Genomic DNA, 16,473 nt, shown 5'->3' with positions numbered 1-16,473 from the left:
CACCAAAAGTCCAAGAAGGTCTTGTCCAAAGGCAAGGACATACTGGAGCACAAGAGGGGTTTAGTATGACAAAAGACATGGCAGCTTTTCTAGGAGTAGAATGAATAAGAACAGTGACCAGAGAACACATTGTAACAAGGTTTATCGGAGAAAAGAAAGAATGAAATGGATTGCACTGCTGAGGGGTAGTTTGAAAATAAATGTAGAATACAAGGACAAGAAAGTTTTGGAGTATTCTCTATGGAACCATAACATTTCTAACAGCAATAGATAAGGCCAAATATGAGTCATAGTTCAACCCTAAAGGAAAGCAGGGGTAAATAGGAAAAGGTGAGGTTAGTAAAGACTTAAACTAGAACTGATTCAGTGGTAGTAAGTTAAACCTCGTATTTGATTCATGGTTAGGTGTCCGGCTGAATCCTATGTAGAAATTCATGTGCCAAAGGGCCAATACACCAAAATCCAGAAAACTGCTCTGAACTCTGTTGCATTCCTTTAAGACCTCTGTTTTTCCCTTTTGCCCTGTTCAGAAATCCTACCCTATTCCAATAACCATACTGGGACATCTCTTAGAGTAACTGCTGATCTTGTGAGCTAGTGTGTGTGTGTGTGTGTGTGTGTGTGTGTGTGTGTGTGTGTGTGTGTGTGTGTGTGTGTGTGTGTTTGGTATAATACATGATAGTATATGTATGTGGGTGTGTGTCTCATTATGGAACTATTTGCTTGTCTGTACCAAAAGTATACATTATACATTCCCTACCTTGCTAGAACAATGGTCTCAACAGGGATTTACCTTGACATTGAAGGTCAGATTTTTGATGGATATCAGATATATAGAGAAACTTACTTTTTAAATTAAACTGTGTGGGACACATGTTCTGAGGAAGGAAATCACAAAGAATAACTAAGGCCAGACCAGTGTAATTAAGGAAAAATATTACCTGGACTTTTATAGATGTCAAATGCCCCTGTGAAATAATGAGGTAAGAGTCGTTCGAGTAACAGCAGTACATCCTCCAACTCCTCCAGGATTCCAACAAGAAGGAAGTATTCATTCAAGTTCTGCTTAGCTCTTTCAAGTGCCCACTCCCCTGGTTCCCTAAACAGATGAAAAACACATATTTATATATATATATATATATATATTTATATATATTATATCACACAATCAGGTACAGCTTGCATTTTATTTTACTCTAGTAACTAGTTTAACTCACTTATAGAAAAGCAAGTCTTGTCCATTTTCACAACAGCAAACTCACTGTAAGACAGGATGTTGGGCTTTACTGAGTGATTATCCCTTACCTCATCCATCTCATTGAAATCAACTCATGAAGGAGACCAACTCCTCAATTCTTGGACATTTCACTAAGGTCTGGGTAAATCTTTTAAATAAATTTATTAAGCCGAACAGTTCACTCGAAAAAATAACGCTGAATCAAATCACCATACGAAATCGTCGACAACTTCATCAGATTACAGTAATACATTCAGTTAACTGCTGGTATATACTCATCCAAATTGTAAAACAGCCAGTAAAACAATCAGTGAAAACAATCATTGTACATAGAAATGCATTGAGTTACTGCCCTCTACTGACAAGGAGGATTATTACACATTAAAGTCACAATTTTGCTGATCCCGTTTTTAATACAGGGGCAAGAGAGATCATGTCATTTAAACCAGGGAATTTACTGGCCTCCAACACCACTTGCCAGTATAATTCCCTGTATTCAACTAAAGTCTCCCACATACGCCTGGGGTCCTTTGGCACAACCTCTAATATAAAAACTGAAATTCAGCTTCAGGACAAGTTTTGTGTGTTTGTACAGAGAATTTGTTTCACATTTTGTACGAATATCATAGGTGTGCTCATAAATTCTCTGCTTAACCTTTCTTTCACTCTTGCCAATGTAAAAGCATTACATTTTTACATAACCCAACATAAATAATCCCTTTTGTGTTACAATTTGCAAAAGTTTTAAAGTTAAAATTTTATTATTTCTGGCAGGTAAAGTAATGGTATCCCCAGTAATCAAATAAGAACAATAATTACAAGCACCACATTTAAATACACCAGCTTTTTGTTTGTACCTGCTAACCTTGAATTCCCTTTACTACCTCTTTCAAAAATATCCTTCAGGGTGTTCCCTTTCCTATAAATATGTTTTACTTCACCCTGGAAAATGTGATTTAAGTCAGAAACTTTAGAAAAGTTAATCCACTCTTTGTCAAAAATTCTTTTGATCACACCAGCTTGTCCATCATATGTGGTAATGATACCTGATATCTAATTCATTGTTTAACCCATCTACTTTCTTGTTTGTGACTTGTTGAGTTGCAACATCTTCAATTTTACCCAATACAGGGCAAACCTTCCTTCCTCCCATCACTGACTTCTTGGGAAACTCTATCAATGAGCTCTTCCGGTAGCCTCTATTCAGGAACATGTTTCTCAGGTTTTACATTCGTTACCATAACATGCATCATCAGAAGTCATTCTACACAAGCACAAATTGCCCTTTTATAACACTCCTTTTCTGGTGAACTTGAGTAGTGCAAATAAGAATTAGAAAAGGTCTCTTTTCTATAAATTCTAGACTCAAAGCCATACTCAGTTTTAGATATGTTAACATCAAGGTATTTCAATTCATCAGTAGTGAATTTGTGAGTGAATTTTAAAAATTCTGTGGTACCATTTAGGTATTCCACAAAGCTACCAAATTCATCTTGAGTGCCTGCCCATAAGAAACACAAGTCGTCCAGAAATCTACCATACAACTTCCATAAACTACTATATTCTGAATTCAGTACAAACTTATTCTCCCAGAAGGACATTATAGTGTTAGCATAAGTGGGAGCACAGTGTGCCCCATCGCCACACCTTTAGTTTGTCGAAAATACTCCCTGAAAGAATATAAAATTATTCTTTAGGACAATCTCCATTAATAACAATACAGTTCTGAACTCATTGTGCCCTAGTAGTTTGGATTCAAGTAGCAGTTCTTGAACCATTCAAGGCCTACATCATGGGGTATACTTGTAAATAAGTCAATCACATCCAAGGTACCAAAACCTTTTGTTTCATTTGCAAGTGATTCATTTAGTTTTCCTAAGAAATGCCACGAATCTTTTAAAATAACATTGTTGTCACAAACAAGCTTTTTATCTTCTGGTCAATGTACTTGGCCAAGGTGCAGTGACCTGACACTATCACTCTCAAAGGTGGGTCACTTTCATCTTTATGCACCTTTGGTATCCCAAATATGGAGGGTATTCTCGGTTTGTCTACATGCAAATATTTAAAAGTACTCATGTCAATAACTCCATCCATTAATAAGTCATTTAAAATAACATAAATCAATATTAATTTCATTCAAGGATATTCTGGTGTATTTGGTATTATCATTTAATATGTCAAACATTTTGCTCTCATAGTTAATGGCATCCATAAGCAACCCCCGCCCTTATCGGGCTTCATAATTCTTATATTCTTGTTCTCACTTAATGATTTCAAAGTTTTCAACTCTGGGTCTGTTAAATTAGACTGCACTTTGTGACAACTCAGAATTTTCCTAAGCTCGTGTTCCAAGCTCAATTCAAAGTTTCTTAGCTGAGGGTGTGTTGGGGATTAAAGGTGCTCTAATTCTACATTGTTCATGTTGACACCATTTCCTTTAAAATATAATTCTAAGTTTTTCTTCCTGATAAATAATTTAATATCAATTAAAAGTTTAAAAATATTTGTTTTCTCTCTAGGTATAAAACCAAAACCTTTTGTCAATAGTTCAAAATGACTACTGTTAATTGCTACATCTGTGTAATTAAAAATATTAAAATCTTTATAACTGTATTTGAAACCACAGTTTGTAATTATTCCCAGACTGCCTTTCCTGAGCTCCCCAGTTTCTGGTTTTGTAGTTTTTGAATTGTAAGTAACAGGTTCCTGTGCATAAGTCTCTCAGACCGCCTTAAAGGTGGAAATGCAGCATCATAATCATTCTCTAAAGGCAATTCATTGTCAGAAATGTCATTGTTAGGTTCTCTGAAGTGATTAATGTCATAATTTCTAACATTTCTCACCCAATTCTTAGGCTTGTATTGTTTCTTTGTTTTGTATTCATTTAAATCTCTCTCAATCTTGTTTAATTTTCTGTTTTTAACCTCCAAACATTTACTTTCTAAAGTATTTAATAGTTTATGATATTTGCTTCTCTACTGTAAATAGTAAATCGTGAGTAATGTCCTTGTTTATACATTCTACAGTTTCTTGCAACTTCTTTATTTCTACCTCATTATTTTTAATGATAGCCCTCATTATATCAAAACCACAATTATCAAAAGCCTCTATTAGTTCAAAATAAAACTCTGTACCTTCCACAACCTTGTTAGGGTATTTGCATACCCTAAGCCCTTTGGGCACAATTTTCTGTTCTAAACAATACTTTAAATAAGTGTTATCCATTTCTAACATTTTGCATTTGTATAAAAATAGTCCAGGTCATCAAGCTTTTGAGAAAAAGTTCCTTGTAGTTTATCATTGGTGTTGTTTTGCTAGCAAAATCATAAACAACATTGAATAAGTCACTGAAATGTCTTTTTGTACCTGTAGAGTTTAAACTACCACCAGGGCCAAAACAAACTCCTTCACACATTTTTCTAACATTGTTAGGCTGCTCAGATTGTCCGTGGTGGTTTCTTCAAGCAAAATCCGAGGAAACCATCCAGACTGCTGGATCCTGCTCCATTTCGTCTTTCTACATCTCTGGAATCATTTTCCTCACCAACAGCCCGCCTCAACACTCCGATGCACTTCCTGGTTTCCTGGTTCCAATACAGACGTCAATACCGAGGCCAAAGATTGGCTGACTGGGGTCAAAAGCCCCACAAGTTGAGTGAGCTGTCCGATAAGCTTCCTGAGCTCACCGACTTCATTAGTCTTTGCTCCATTGCTTGCCACACTCCCAGCAGGTGATTCCATCCGAACAGTTCACTCGAAAAATATTTTGATTCAGCGTTATTTTTGGTGAACTTACTAAATCTTTTAAATATTTTTGCATGGAGAAAGCCCCCCCCACACACACACACACACACACACACACACACACACACACACACACACACACACACACACACACCTCCATGTGAGGAGCATCGTCTCCCACATCTCCCATTGTTTAGCTTCTCTAAGACTGCAAAATCAAAGATAAAGGGAAGCAGTTACTATTATGTACATGAGTGCTTCCCTCCACCTCTAACTGTATGTCTTCATTTCACAGGATTATTCAATAAGCAGGTTGACTGATGAGTGACAAATGATTATCTAGCTCTTGGTGAGATGTCCTGCAATTAGACGACCTGCTGACAGAAACCCCCTTACATAAAATCACCTGTGAGCACTAAGTCTGCTGTGATATTTGTTCGGCCACACTCAGGTTTGCATGAGCAGACTACATAAATCAAATCCATGTTGTTGTACATTCTATGCTTAATTTATTTATGTGTTAGCTTGTTAAGTAAACTTGTCACCCAAAGGTTAATTTTAACCAATGCCTGGGAATTAACTGTATGGGTAAATGCAGTATATATAGTTATTTAGAGTAGCCACAATCAGAAAGCAAATTTTTAAGAGGTGGGATGAAACCAGAATTCCTGGCAAAAATCCCATGAGCACAGAGGAAGGACATGTAAATTCTACACAAACAATTACCAGAAATCAGGACTGAACTCTGAAACCTGGAGGTGAGAGGTAGACATTTAAATCACTCAGCCAACATTCTGCCATTATTAATCCACAATAGTGTGATGTAGCTTTCATTTTGGACTGGTAAACGTTATCCTCATTCGTTAAGTACTGATGCATGTTATTTTGTGACCAGTACTTTGTGGTGAAGCTCAGGAGTTTGATCCCTTTATTAATTTTACATGAAGATTATACCTCACAGTACATACTAAAGCACAGCACATATTCCTGATGCTCCAGACACTTCAAAGCATATTCTGAGATACAAGAATGTTTTTCCACAGCCACCTTCATCACAGTACACACTAAAGCACAGCATTTATTCCTCACACTCAAGACACGTCAAAGCATATTCTGAGATACAAGAATGTCTTTCCACAGCCACCTTCATGTCTTGAGCATGTGTCAGTGAGATGTTAATCTCAGGTCAGAATATGGTCTGCCCCTTATTATCCCTCGCTGTGGACTACTGCGGCTGAAGATTCTCCCCTAAACTGTTATAGTCATCAATGGTATTTTTAAATGTTTTTTTGTTGCAGAAAGAACAGCAAGATATGACCTTAGGTTTATACTATCATCAACAGAAAATGGAAATACAGGGAAGACAATCTATATTTCCTATTAAGCTTTCATCACAGAAATGACAAGCCCATTTTTACATGGCAAACAGCAGTATAATGTAAATGCAGTTCTTACTTACACCTACTCCACATTCTTCCTTATATCCTCATGTTATTGTACTAGATCACACCCCATGCAGCTCTGACTGTAGCAGTGAGCCAAGAAACATGCACAGTGATCAGCCAATAAGCCATTACATAAAAGGCTAAGCAGCTACTTAGGCTCACAGATTAGTACTAAGCTAGTTGCCCTTGTGGGCTATTTTAAGCCTAGACAATTTCCACAATGTAGAATCAAACCCTGCACTTTGTGTGTGTGTAAGACAAAGACCTTAACCATTTAAGTATTTAAACATATCTTGATATGAATCTTGATGTTCATGTCAAGAGCATACAATAGGCAGGGTTATTTTTTATTCATTTTCCTGTACATAATCTTTGTTATAGCACTGATTCACATGGACAGTTTTCTATTCAGCCTAGGAGAGTATACAAATAGCAAAAAAATATCAACATGCAAGAACAATACATATGTACAAAGAAAAACACAATTATAAGATACAGTTCTAAGGAATGAAGTGGTAATGCAATGTTTCCGCAGTGGTTAGGAAGCAGTAATGCGATGTTTATACAAAATATACAGTATATATATATATATATATATATATATATATATATATAAACAATTATAAAATACAGTATTACAGCACTTTTGGACAGAGCAGTGGTGCAGCAGTAGCACTGTCGCCTCACAACAAGAGGTTCTCTGGTTTGATTCTCGGCTGGGGTACCTTCTGTGTGGAGTCTGCATGTCCTCCCTGCATTTGTGTGGGTTTCCTCCGGGTGCTCCGGTTTCCTCCCATGCTACAAAGATGTGCACCTGGAACCTTTCTCCTTGGGCCTCCGCTAAAAATTGTTTTCGTTCCAAGTCAGACTTTCCTGGTAAACAAATGTTAAATAAATAAAATAAATAGTACTAAGGAAGGAGTAATGTGATGGTTAAACAAAATATACAGTATATAGCAAAAGAAAAAATATTTTAAGATACAGTTCTAAGCAAGGAAGAAGTAATGCGATGTTTATACAAAATTAACATTATAAAAATGCACAGTATATAGGAAAAAAACCCTCACAATTATAACATACAGTTTTATGGAATGAAGTAGTAGTAATGCAATGTTTCCAGAGTGGTTACATCAGAAAAAGGGGAGCATGGGGGGTGTGGCCAAGGATGAACACAGGATAGCAGCAGATTTCTTCAGCTCCACCAATTTCATTACACTGACAGGAATTAATTACTTAAAAAATTAATTTTTGAAGTAATTTTCTTTCTAAATATGTTTGTTTTATATAGTTCTTGAACTATATCTAAAAAAGAAAGGAAATTTTAACAATATTCCTGTCAGAAATCACTTTGGAAATTTTCCTGTCAGTTTATCAGTCTGAAATGAGTTCCAGTAAGACAAATTCTCAAGACTCCAGCATCAAGAAAGAACTTCAGTCTCTGATAACTATATTCCAGCAACTTACTGCCAAGATGGATAAAATGGATACTAAAATTGATACCTTCATAGAAAAAACTACAAAACAAATAGACTTGTTACATATAGACCTGCAACAACAGAAGATCCAGATGACAGGCATAGAAGAAGCTGTGAATGACATGGAAAATAGAATCCAAGAAGAGCAAATCAACATTGAGTTTCTGCTGAAACAAAATACACATTTACAAACAAAGCTGGATGACCTGGAAAATAGATCTAGGCGCAATAACATTAGGATTTTTAACTGCCAGAAAATATTGAAGGTAACAATATTACTTCTTTTTTAACAACATGGCTCCCTAAAACTTTAGACTTACCTGAAGCATTCTCTTTTGGTGTCGAAAGAGCACATAGATCTATAGCTAATACTAACTCTAACAAAAACTATCCTAGATCAGTTATAGTTAGATTTCTATCATCTTTTGATAAAGAGATGATTCTTAAATCTGCTTGGGCTAAAGCTCCTGTTAAGATTAATGAGACAACTGTGCGTTTTGACAATGACTATTCTTCCTTGGTAATAGCTAAAAGAAAAGTTTTTCTGCCACTAATAAAGGAGCTTAAAAAAGCACAGTTTAAAACATACCTTCTGTTTCCTGCCAAGCTAAAAATCTTCCTTCCTGATGGTCCTAAAATTTTTGATGACTTAGACTCTGCTTTACTGTTTATCAAAAAAATTAAGATTTTGGATAAAATAGAGGAAATGGAATGGGCTAGTCCTTCATTAAAGAGACTGGCAACTGAAACTTCGTGGAAGACTTCAGAGAAGAAGAAGAGACTAAAAAACAAATGATTTGTTCTATGTTTTTTTTCTTTTTTTCTCTCATCATTTTACTTCATTATTAATCTTTTTAAATATAGTTCCTGCATTTCCAGAAGGCCACAAATACTCTGAAAAAGATTTAATCAAAGTTATTCTCTGTGTGCAAAGAAATGTTTTGTTTCATAACCAGTCAAAATATCTGAGGAACTAATAACAAGCTATTATTCAATTTGTTTCTCTTTCTGAAAAAGAAGTAAGGTCAGTAATTTGACACATTTTTTTTTTTTTTTTTTTTTTTTTCTTTGTTTAAACAATGACATTCTATTTAGATTATGTAGTGGGTAAAGGATGGGGGAGAGCAGGGAGAGAAGAGTAATGAAAATATGATAAATGGAATAATAACATATTTATTCCTTGTAAAAAGTTTATATGTTCTTCAAATGCTATTCCTAATTATACTTTCTTGATTATACTGCTTATGCTTGTTTGTAAATGATCTGTCATGCTTTAACTAATAATAATTAGAACTAAATAATAGTAAATAATATGTTTTATTTTTAACTCTATTAATATAAACAGTAAGTAATATTCCATTGTATATACTTCTTATAGCTTTCTCTTACATTTTTTTTATTTCTGCTTTGCACTCTTATTTTCTACTCTCTTTTTCTTTTCTTTATTCTTTCTCTTTATTTTTTTTTCATATTAATATATAGAAATGCTTTTGATCATATAGACACAGTAAATAATAAGATTTGCATACAAATTGAGTTGGGACAAACATATTGAGTTTTATTACTTATTAATAACTTTGGGCTTAATTTCACTTACATAGAGGCTGTAATAACCTGTAAAATACATTGTGAAGGTTTTGTCATGTTTAGATGCATTTACACTGCTAAATGAATGTTTGTCACTAGTTCTTAACAAGTTTCCCGCCAAAATGTTAAGGGAGACAATCTGGGATGTGGGCTACCTCATGAACAGTGTCCTCGAGTTGTTTTAAAAGCTTCAACTCTCAGAATTCTCACAGAGAAGCTGAAAGCAGTCAATTTGACCTTTGACCCAGATATCACACTGACACATCGCAGATTCAGGAAGAACACTCTACCAGGAAGTAGAACTGATGCAAATGAGACTATGTGAAGGAAAATGAACTCTTTAACATTTAAATGTGAGTTATTTTATATAATTACTTAAATATCTATGTTATAATTCATAAAATATGTCAGTTATAATGATTTTAAATGATGCAGTTTCTTGTAGTAAGTAAATGTCTTATTTTAGAAGGCATAGAAAATGAAACATTTATTCAAGTGTTTTTGAAAATCTACTTGACTGCAGCATACTAATCTGTGTTAAAACTTATGTTCCAAACATATACATTACTATAACTCATTTAATTCATCTGATTGACAAGCATAAATAACTTTATAACTCTATTTTGGAAGAAATTGTCATGTGATATATTTTAAAGCAGTAGTATAGACATACAAGATACAGATGGCTTTTTTACAATAATGCAAGTGTTTCTGAGAATTTGCATAACTATGCAGTATGATTTATAACAATTTCTATAAATATAATATTTTATTCTATTGACAATAATGAGCATGAGTAAAATGCTCATATACAAGCAATTCAAGGTTTCCTGTTTGGAAGCTGTTGACTGCATTTACATGACAGAAAATAGATGCATCTTAATATATGTAATGTCTGAACTATATTAGCCAAAGTTTTTGATTTAAATGAATGTTAGAGCTTATTTTTACATACTTTGAATAAATTAATATGTAAATATGCCTTCCTTTTTTTTCTCTCTCTCTCTCTTTCTTTCACTCTCTCTCCCTCTTTCATGTCTTTTATTTCTCTCTCTCCTCTTGGTTCCTAATATCAAGATTATTTGAATGCTATTTGAATACAAGTGTATTATATTACATAGATGTATATAGTAGTATGAATAGTTTTAAAAAAAAAAAAAAAGTTTATTTTAGTTTATATGATGCTGTTTTATCAAATGTGTAGTCTTGTCTTGCTAGATAATTGAATTGAAAGCTGTTAATTTAAGTTAAATATAACCAGTATTAAATTGATAAGGTGGTAGCTGAGGTACTGCTGCTTAGGGTAGGGGTTAACTTGAGTGGTAAATACTACTCTAAGTTGGAGTTTTTAACTCCAGGCTGGATGCAAGGTTTAATCCTTACATTATTTTCACTTGTTCATTGTTATATGTATATAGTTTTGACATCCACAATATATTTTGTACACTCATTGTCACTACAAACAAAATTTAATCCTATACAAAATCCCATAAGAGATTCAATAAATACAGCTATATTTAAAGGTACACCTAAAGGAGGAGATGTAACATTACTTATGTTGTTATTTGTTATTTTGATCATAAGATTCTTAAGTTTTAAAATGCCAAATGACATCTTTAAAAGGAATTTCTTTAAACATTAATGGATTGAATAATCCGTGTAAAAGGGCAAGCCTAATAAAATACATTAATTTACATAAGGCCAACTTAGTCTTCCTGCAAGAAACCCATCTCTTGAAAAAAGATATTGATAAACTAGCCACAAACAAATATACAGTATTGGTTAGTTCAGAGCACACTCAGAAAAAAGAGGAGTGGCTATTTTATGGAATAAAAGTATGCCCATTCCTAAAACCATTAAGTCTTATCAGGATGACAAAGGAATGTTTTGTATGGTTACAATACAAATTAATGGGAAGACTTACACTTTAATTAATGTATATTGGATACCTGGAATTGGTATTCATACAGTGAAACATCATCTTGATAAGATCATATCATTCTCTATAGGAGATATTATTTTAGCTGGCGACTTTAATTGTATACTACATGAAAGTGATACTACCACTATAGGAAAAGAAGAATTACATCTAATGCAAAACATTTAAATGATTTTGCTAATTCTTATCATTTGAATGATATTAATAATCAGATAGATTCAAAATCATTACCATACACCTTTTTTCTAACAGATACAAAACTTATTCAAAAATAGATAGGGTCTTTATTTCTAACCAGATGGCAACAGATTTAATTAATTCCAAAATCATTTCATGTCCTATATCTGATCATAATTCAATTGTTTTTGAATTCATGATAAAAAATACTCATAATGTTCAGATCAAAAGGATACCAGCATACTTAACTCAACTAAAAGACTATAAAGAATATATACTTTCAGAAGTAAAACATTTTTTAGACATAAATAATACTCCTGAAGTCTCCATTGTCTATGTTTGGGATGCCTTAAAATCATATCTATATGGACAAAGTATCAGATGGTATAATAATAAAAGGAAATCTTGGGATAAGGAATTGTTAGATATTCAAAGTAAATTAGACTCTTATAAACATAATAATAAAGAAAATATTATGGACAAGAAAGTTATTGAAGAAATAAACAAAGTAAATGAGAAATACAAAGAAATTTTAATTCATAAAGTTAAAATAACTTTAGAGAAATACAAGTTTTGTCTTATTCCATAAGCCCCAAATACTTACATAGACTTAAAATAAAACAAAAAGGTTGAATAAACAAAACCATATCAAAGAAATCTTTTCTCTAAGGAAAAAGAAGAATGTTTCTAGTATACCAGAAATACTAGATGAATTTAGAAATCACTTTCACAAAATTAACCATAATAACATTAACATGGAACCTAAAGATAAAATAAAGGAGTTTATAACCACAAACATGAATAAAAAGCTTAATAAACAACAGATTAAACTATTGGACAAAAGTATTTCATATACAGAGGTTATTACACAAATAAATAAGCTTAAATCAAACAAAGCACCGGGTAATGATGGTATTATACCAGAGATATATAAAATCCTTTCTAAAAGTACATATTCATTAATACATAAGGTTTTTATTTTGGCCCAAACTGAGTTAATAACCCCCATCTTGGCAATATACATTTATTTCGCCAATTTTAAAACCTAATAAAGATCCAACTAGATGTACTTCATATCGCCCATCTCATTACTTAATGTTGATTATAAAATGTTTATGAGTATTTTTGCTGATAGATTGAAGACAATCATCCCGGCATTATAGATATAGATCAGACAGGCTTCATTGTAAATAGAAATACTTTTGATAATATAAGAAGAACTTTAACATTAATTGATTTTGCAAATAGGAAAAAGAAAGATTTAACACTTATTAGTCTTGATATAAGTTCAGCATTTGATTCAGTAAGTTGGGACTATCTGTTTACCTTACTGAAGTGCACAAACTTCTCAGATGCATTTGTAAATCTAATTGAGCATTTATACAAAGGAACATTGGCTTATATTAAGGTAGGAACATATGTTTCACAAAAATACCCATTTTAAAGGTACAAAACAAGGATGTCCACTTTCTCCACTATTATTCACTTTAGTAATGGAGCCTTGGGCTAATTTGATCAGAAACAGTACTGACATAGAGGGTTTTGAAATAGATGAAAATACAACATCCAAAATTCAACTTTTGCAGATGATGTTCTAATTACATCAGCAGGATCTAATTCTTCTATGCACTCTCTATTTGATAAAATGGTGAATTTTAAAAGTATTTCTGGTTTAATATTCAATGAAGAAAAACTAAAATACTACCTATATATACACGAAAAAATATTCTCATTAGTGATTTTACTAAATATGTACCCAATTCAGGTCAGATAACTTATTTAGGTATAATACTATCTAAAGATATTAAATCTATTATATATAATAATTATAATACCTGTTCTCTTAATATACAAAATCTTTTAATACCTGGAATAATATGTTTTTTACTATGGAGGAGAGACTTACAATTATTAAAATGATAATATTCCCCAAGATTTTATACTTAATACAACCAATAATACTTCCACCTACAAAAATAATTATCAAGAAACTGAATACACTAATGTTAAATTTCCTATGGGCACCTAATAGACCTAGGATTGCATTAAATAAACATACTAATAGCTGGTCTCAAGGGGATATTTCTTTTCCAGACTTTAATTTATATACTATCTCTTCTATTGTAAAAGTTATTACTTTATTAATAGATCAGTCATATGTCGCAAAATGGAAAGATTATTGGGAGCTAATTAGTATGCACTTCATGAAAATCTCCTTAACACATAAAAATATGATTGTAAATAACTCCATGTTATGGTTACTAAAGGAATTTTGTACTTCACCTATTACACCTAAACATATGGTTTGTTACCCATTAAATATTATTATTAGCTATCGTAACTTTATATTCATGCACCCTAAGTATAGGGAATGGAATTTTATTATATTATCTATAATGTATACTCAGGGTATGCTTTTGTCAACTACTTCTGAAGGAACTCATTCAGCTATAGATAATGATCTAAAGTACTGGTATCAGTTGATATCTGATAATAAAGTTAAAAATCTAGATTTCTTAAAACAAGAATTTGATCCAAGAGAAACTTGCTGGTTAGAGGTTCAGACCTTTAGACAACATCTCATTAATAAAATAGATCTAATGTCTATAACAGTTAAAGAATCTATTCCAACACTGATTGATTACTTGATATTAAATTTACAACATAAAGTTTCTGATAAAGGTAAACTTTCATACATACATAAAATTATCAGACAAGAAACTTTTACAGTGTAGATACATACTGGAATTATTTCACTTCTATTAATGGGGACCCACCAAATCAACAAGATAAACAATATATATTGGAATCTGCCTATAGAACTATGTCTTCCATTGTCTGGAGACTTTATACATGGAAATTTTACATAGATCTTTTATACACCTTTGATGATGAATAAAATAAATAATAAAGATAATCTATGTAAGAGATGTAATGTAGAAATTAATGCTGACTGGGCTCATATGTTTTATGACTGTATAAAATTGAAAGAATACTGGAAGTCAATTAATGAATTTTTGCAGGCTCTTTTACAGATAATTTCATTATTTCTAAATCTCTTATATTATTCAACACACCTGTACCTCAAAGTGTTAAAAAGGTTAAGCTTCCCTTGTTATGGTCTATTCTAGCAGTGGCTAGGAAAATAATAACCAGAAATTGGATTTCAGATACACCTCCTTCGTTCAATGAATTTAAAAATGTTATGAATATAGTGTGCCATATGGAAATAAACACAATTAGGTCAAGAACAACTAGAAAAACATCTTATTATATTGTATGGGATAATTTACAAAATTTGTTAAAAAAATCCTAATTTCAATAGCATGGTATTTTAGTTTAATTAATTGATCTGATTGTAGTGGATGTCTTTGTAAATACTTTAGTTGTTTTGTTGAATGTTATAATCATATCTATTTTTAATTACTTGTATAAAATTGTTATGATATTTCTCTTGTATGTTAAAACAATAAACCTGTTTTGAAAAAAAAGAAAATGGGGAGCATGATTTACACAAAATATGCAGGATATAGAAAAAAACAGTAAGATACACTTCTAAGGAAAAAGTAGTAATGCAATGTTTATACAAAATGTACAGTACATACATCAATAATCCAATTAATGTACTACGTTCAAGTTTAATGGGAGCTTAATTAAGTAGTTCTAATACTGAGATAATGTGCTGGGAGTAAAGACAGGTACAGAAGAAGAGGGAAAAGGGATGTGGGGTGGTATTTTGGACTGAGGGGTGAGTAAGGGTGGGGTTAAGTAGAAGGAAAAGGGATGTGGGGTGGTATTTTGGACTGAGGGGTGAGTAAGGGTGGGGTTAAGTAGAAGGTTCTAAGAGAGTGTGTGTGTGTGTGTGTGTGTGTGTGTGTGTGTGTGTGTGTGTGTGTGTGTGTGTGTGTGTGTGTGTGGTGTTTACAGTAAAGTAGCTGTGGAGGTTAGCATACGGGTATGTGGTTTGGCTTGAGTTGGAAAACCATGGGTTAGTATTAAGTGATGTGTTAGGTGGAGTGTCATTTACATATGGCCTCTTTAAACAAGGTGTTTTATTAGTTCCCTCCTGAATTTAGAGTAGGAATTTGTGTTTATGATTGTTCCTGGAATGTGTTTCACATGTTTAGGGAACCATTATGGAGAAGCTGTGTTTTGTGGGTGCAGTTTGTTTTGGGGGATAGACAGCTTTAATGACCTTTGAGATCCGAGGTTATAGCTATGATTTCTTATGCCAAGTCTATTGGAAAAGAAGAACTTGAGGAAACACTCAGTCGCAATTCTTTGTACTTCACAGCCTGATGCTGTAATGTGGTGACCACTGATAATGGTCTAGCAGGAGAATACAGCTTAACAGTAATAAGGGGTACTAAACAACAGCTTATTAAGCACCTTTCTGACATCAGAAAGGTGCTTAACAATTCTGTTTGCATAATTTCAGAGCATAATCATGGTGTTTTACTCAATAAAATATGTTTTGAACTTTTAATAAGTGTAGAAACTTTTGCTGTATCCAAGATTCTGAATCAGTCATCTATCCATCCATCTCTTATACCTTTATTATTCAGTTTAGGACAATGGGTCTTGAGCTCATAACAGTCAGGAATCTAAGATAAATGGTTTCATAAATAAATTGGGACTGGCAGGAACTGAAGAAAACATTTAAACAACGTTATGCAATTGCGTGTGTGTGTGTGTGTGTGTGTGTGTGTGTGTGTGTGTGTGTGTGTGTGTGTGTGTGTGTGTGTCTAAGCATATGTGTGTCCCCTTAGTGTGAGAGTTAGAGAGAGGGTGTTCCTAAAGAACTAGGAATGGAAGCATTTTAAAGGTGCAGTAATGTAGCTATAAATAAAAAGGAAATGTTCTATA

The 16,473-nt window shown here is 32.9% G+C and overlaps 1 protein-coding gene across 1 annotated transcript in view; it reads right to left on the bottom strand.

Annotated features, from left to right (window-relative positions):
- The window catches only part of UST (uronyl 2-sulfotransferase), a 2,042,870-nt gene that overhangs the window by 248,043 nt on the left and 1,778,354 nt on the right, over positions 1–16,473 (bottom strand). Inside the window, exon 7 of the mRNA XM_044068933.1 lies at positions 942–1,099. Coding sequence (XP_043924868.1) covers positions 942–1,099 — 158 coding nt within the window. The remainder of the gene's footprint in view (positions 1–941; positions 1,100–16,473) is intronic.

This window comes from Protopterus annectens, chromosome 1.part0, assembly GCF_019279795.1.
Source record: "Protopterus annectens isolate FY-2018-M chromosome 1.part0, PAN1.0, whole genome shotgun sequence".
NCBI classification, from domain to species: domain Eukaryota; kingdom Metazoa; phylum Chordata; order Ceratodontiformes; family Protopteridae; genus Protopterus; species Protopterus annectens.
The sequence above is the reverse complement of the archived record's forward strand: the minus strand, read 5'-3'. Positions and strand labels throughout refer to the sequence as shown.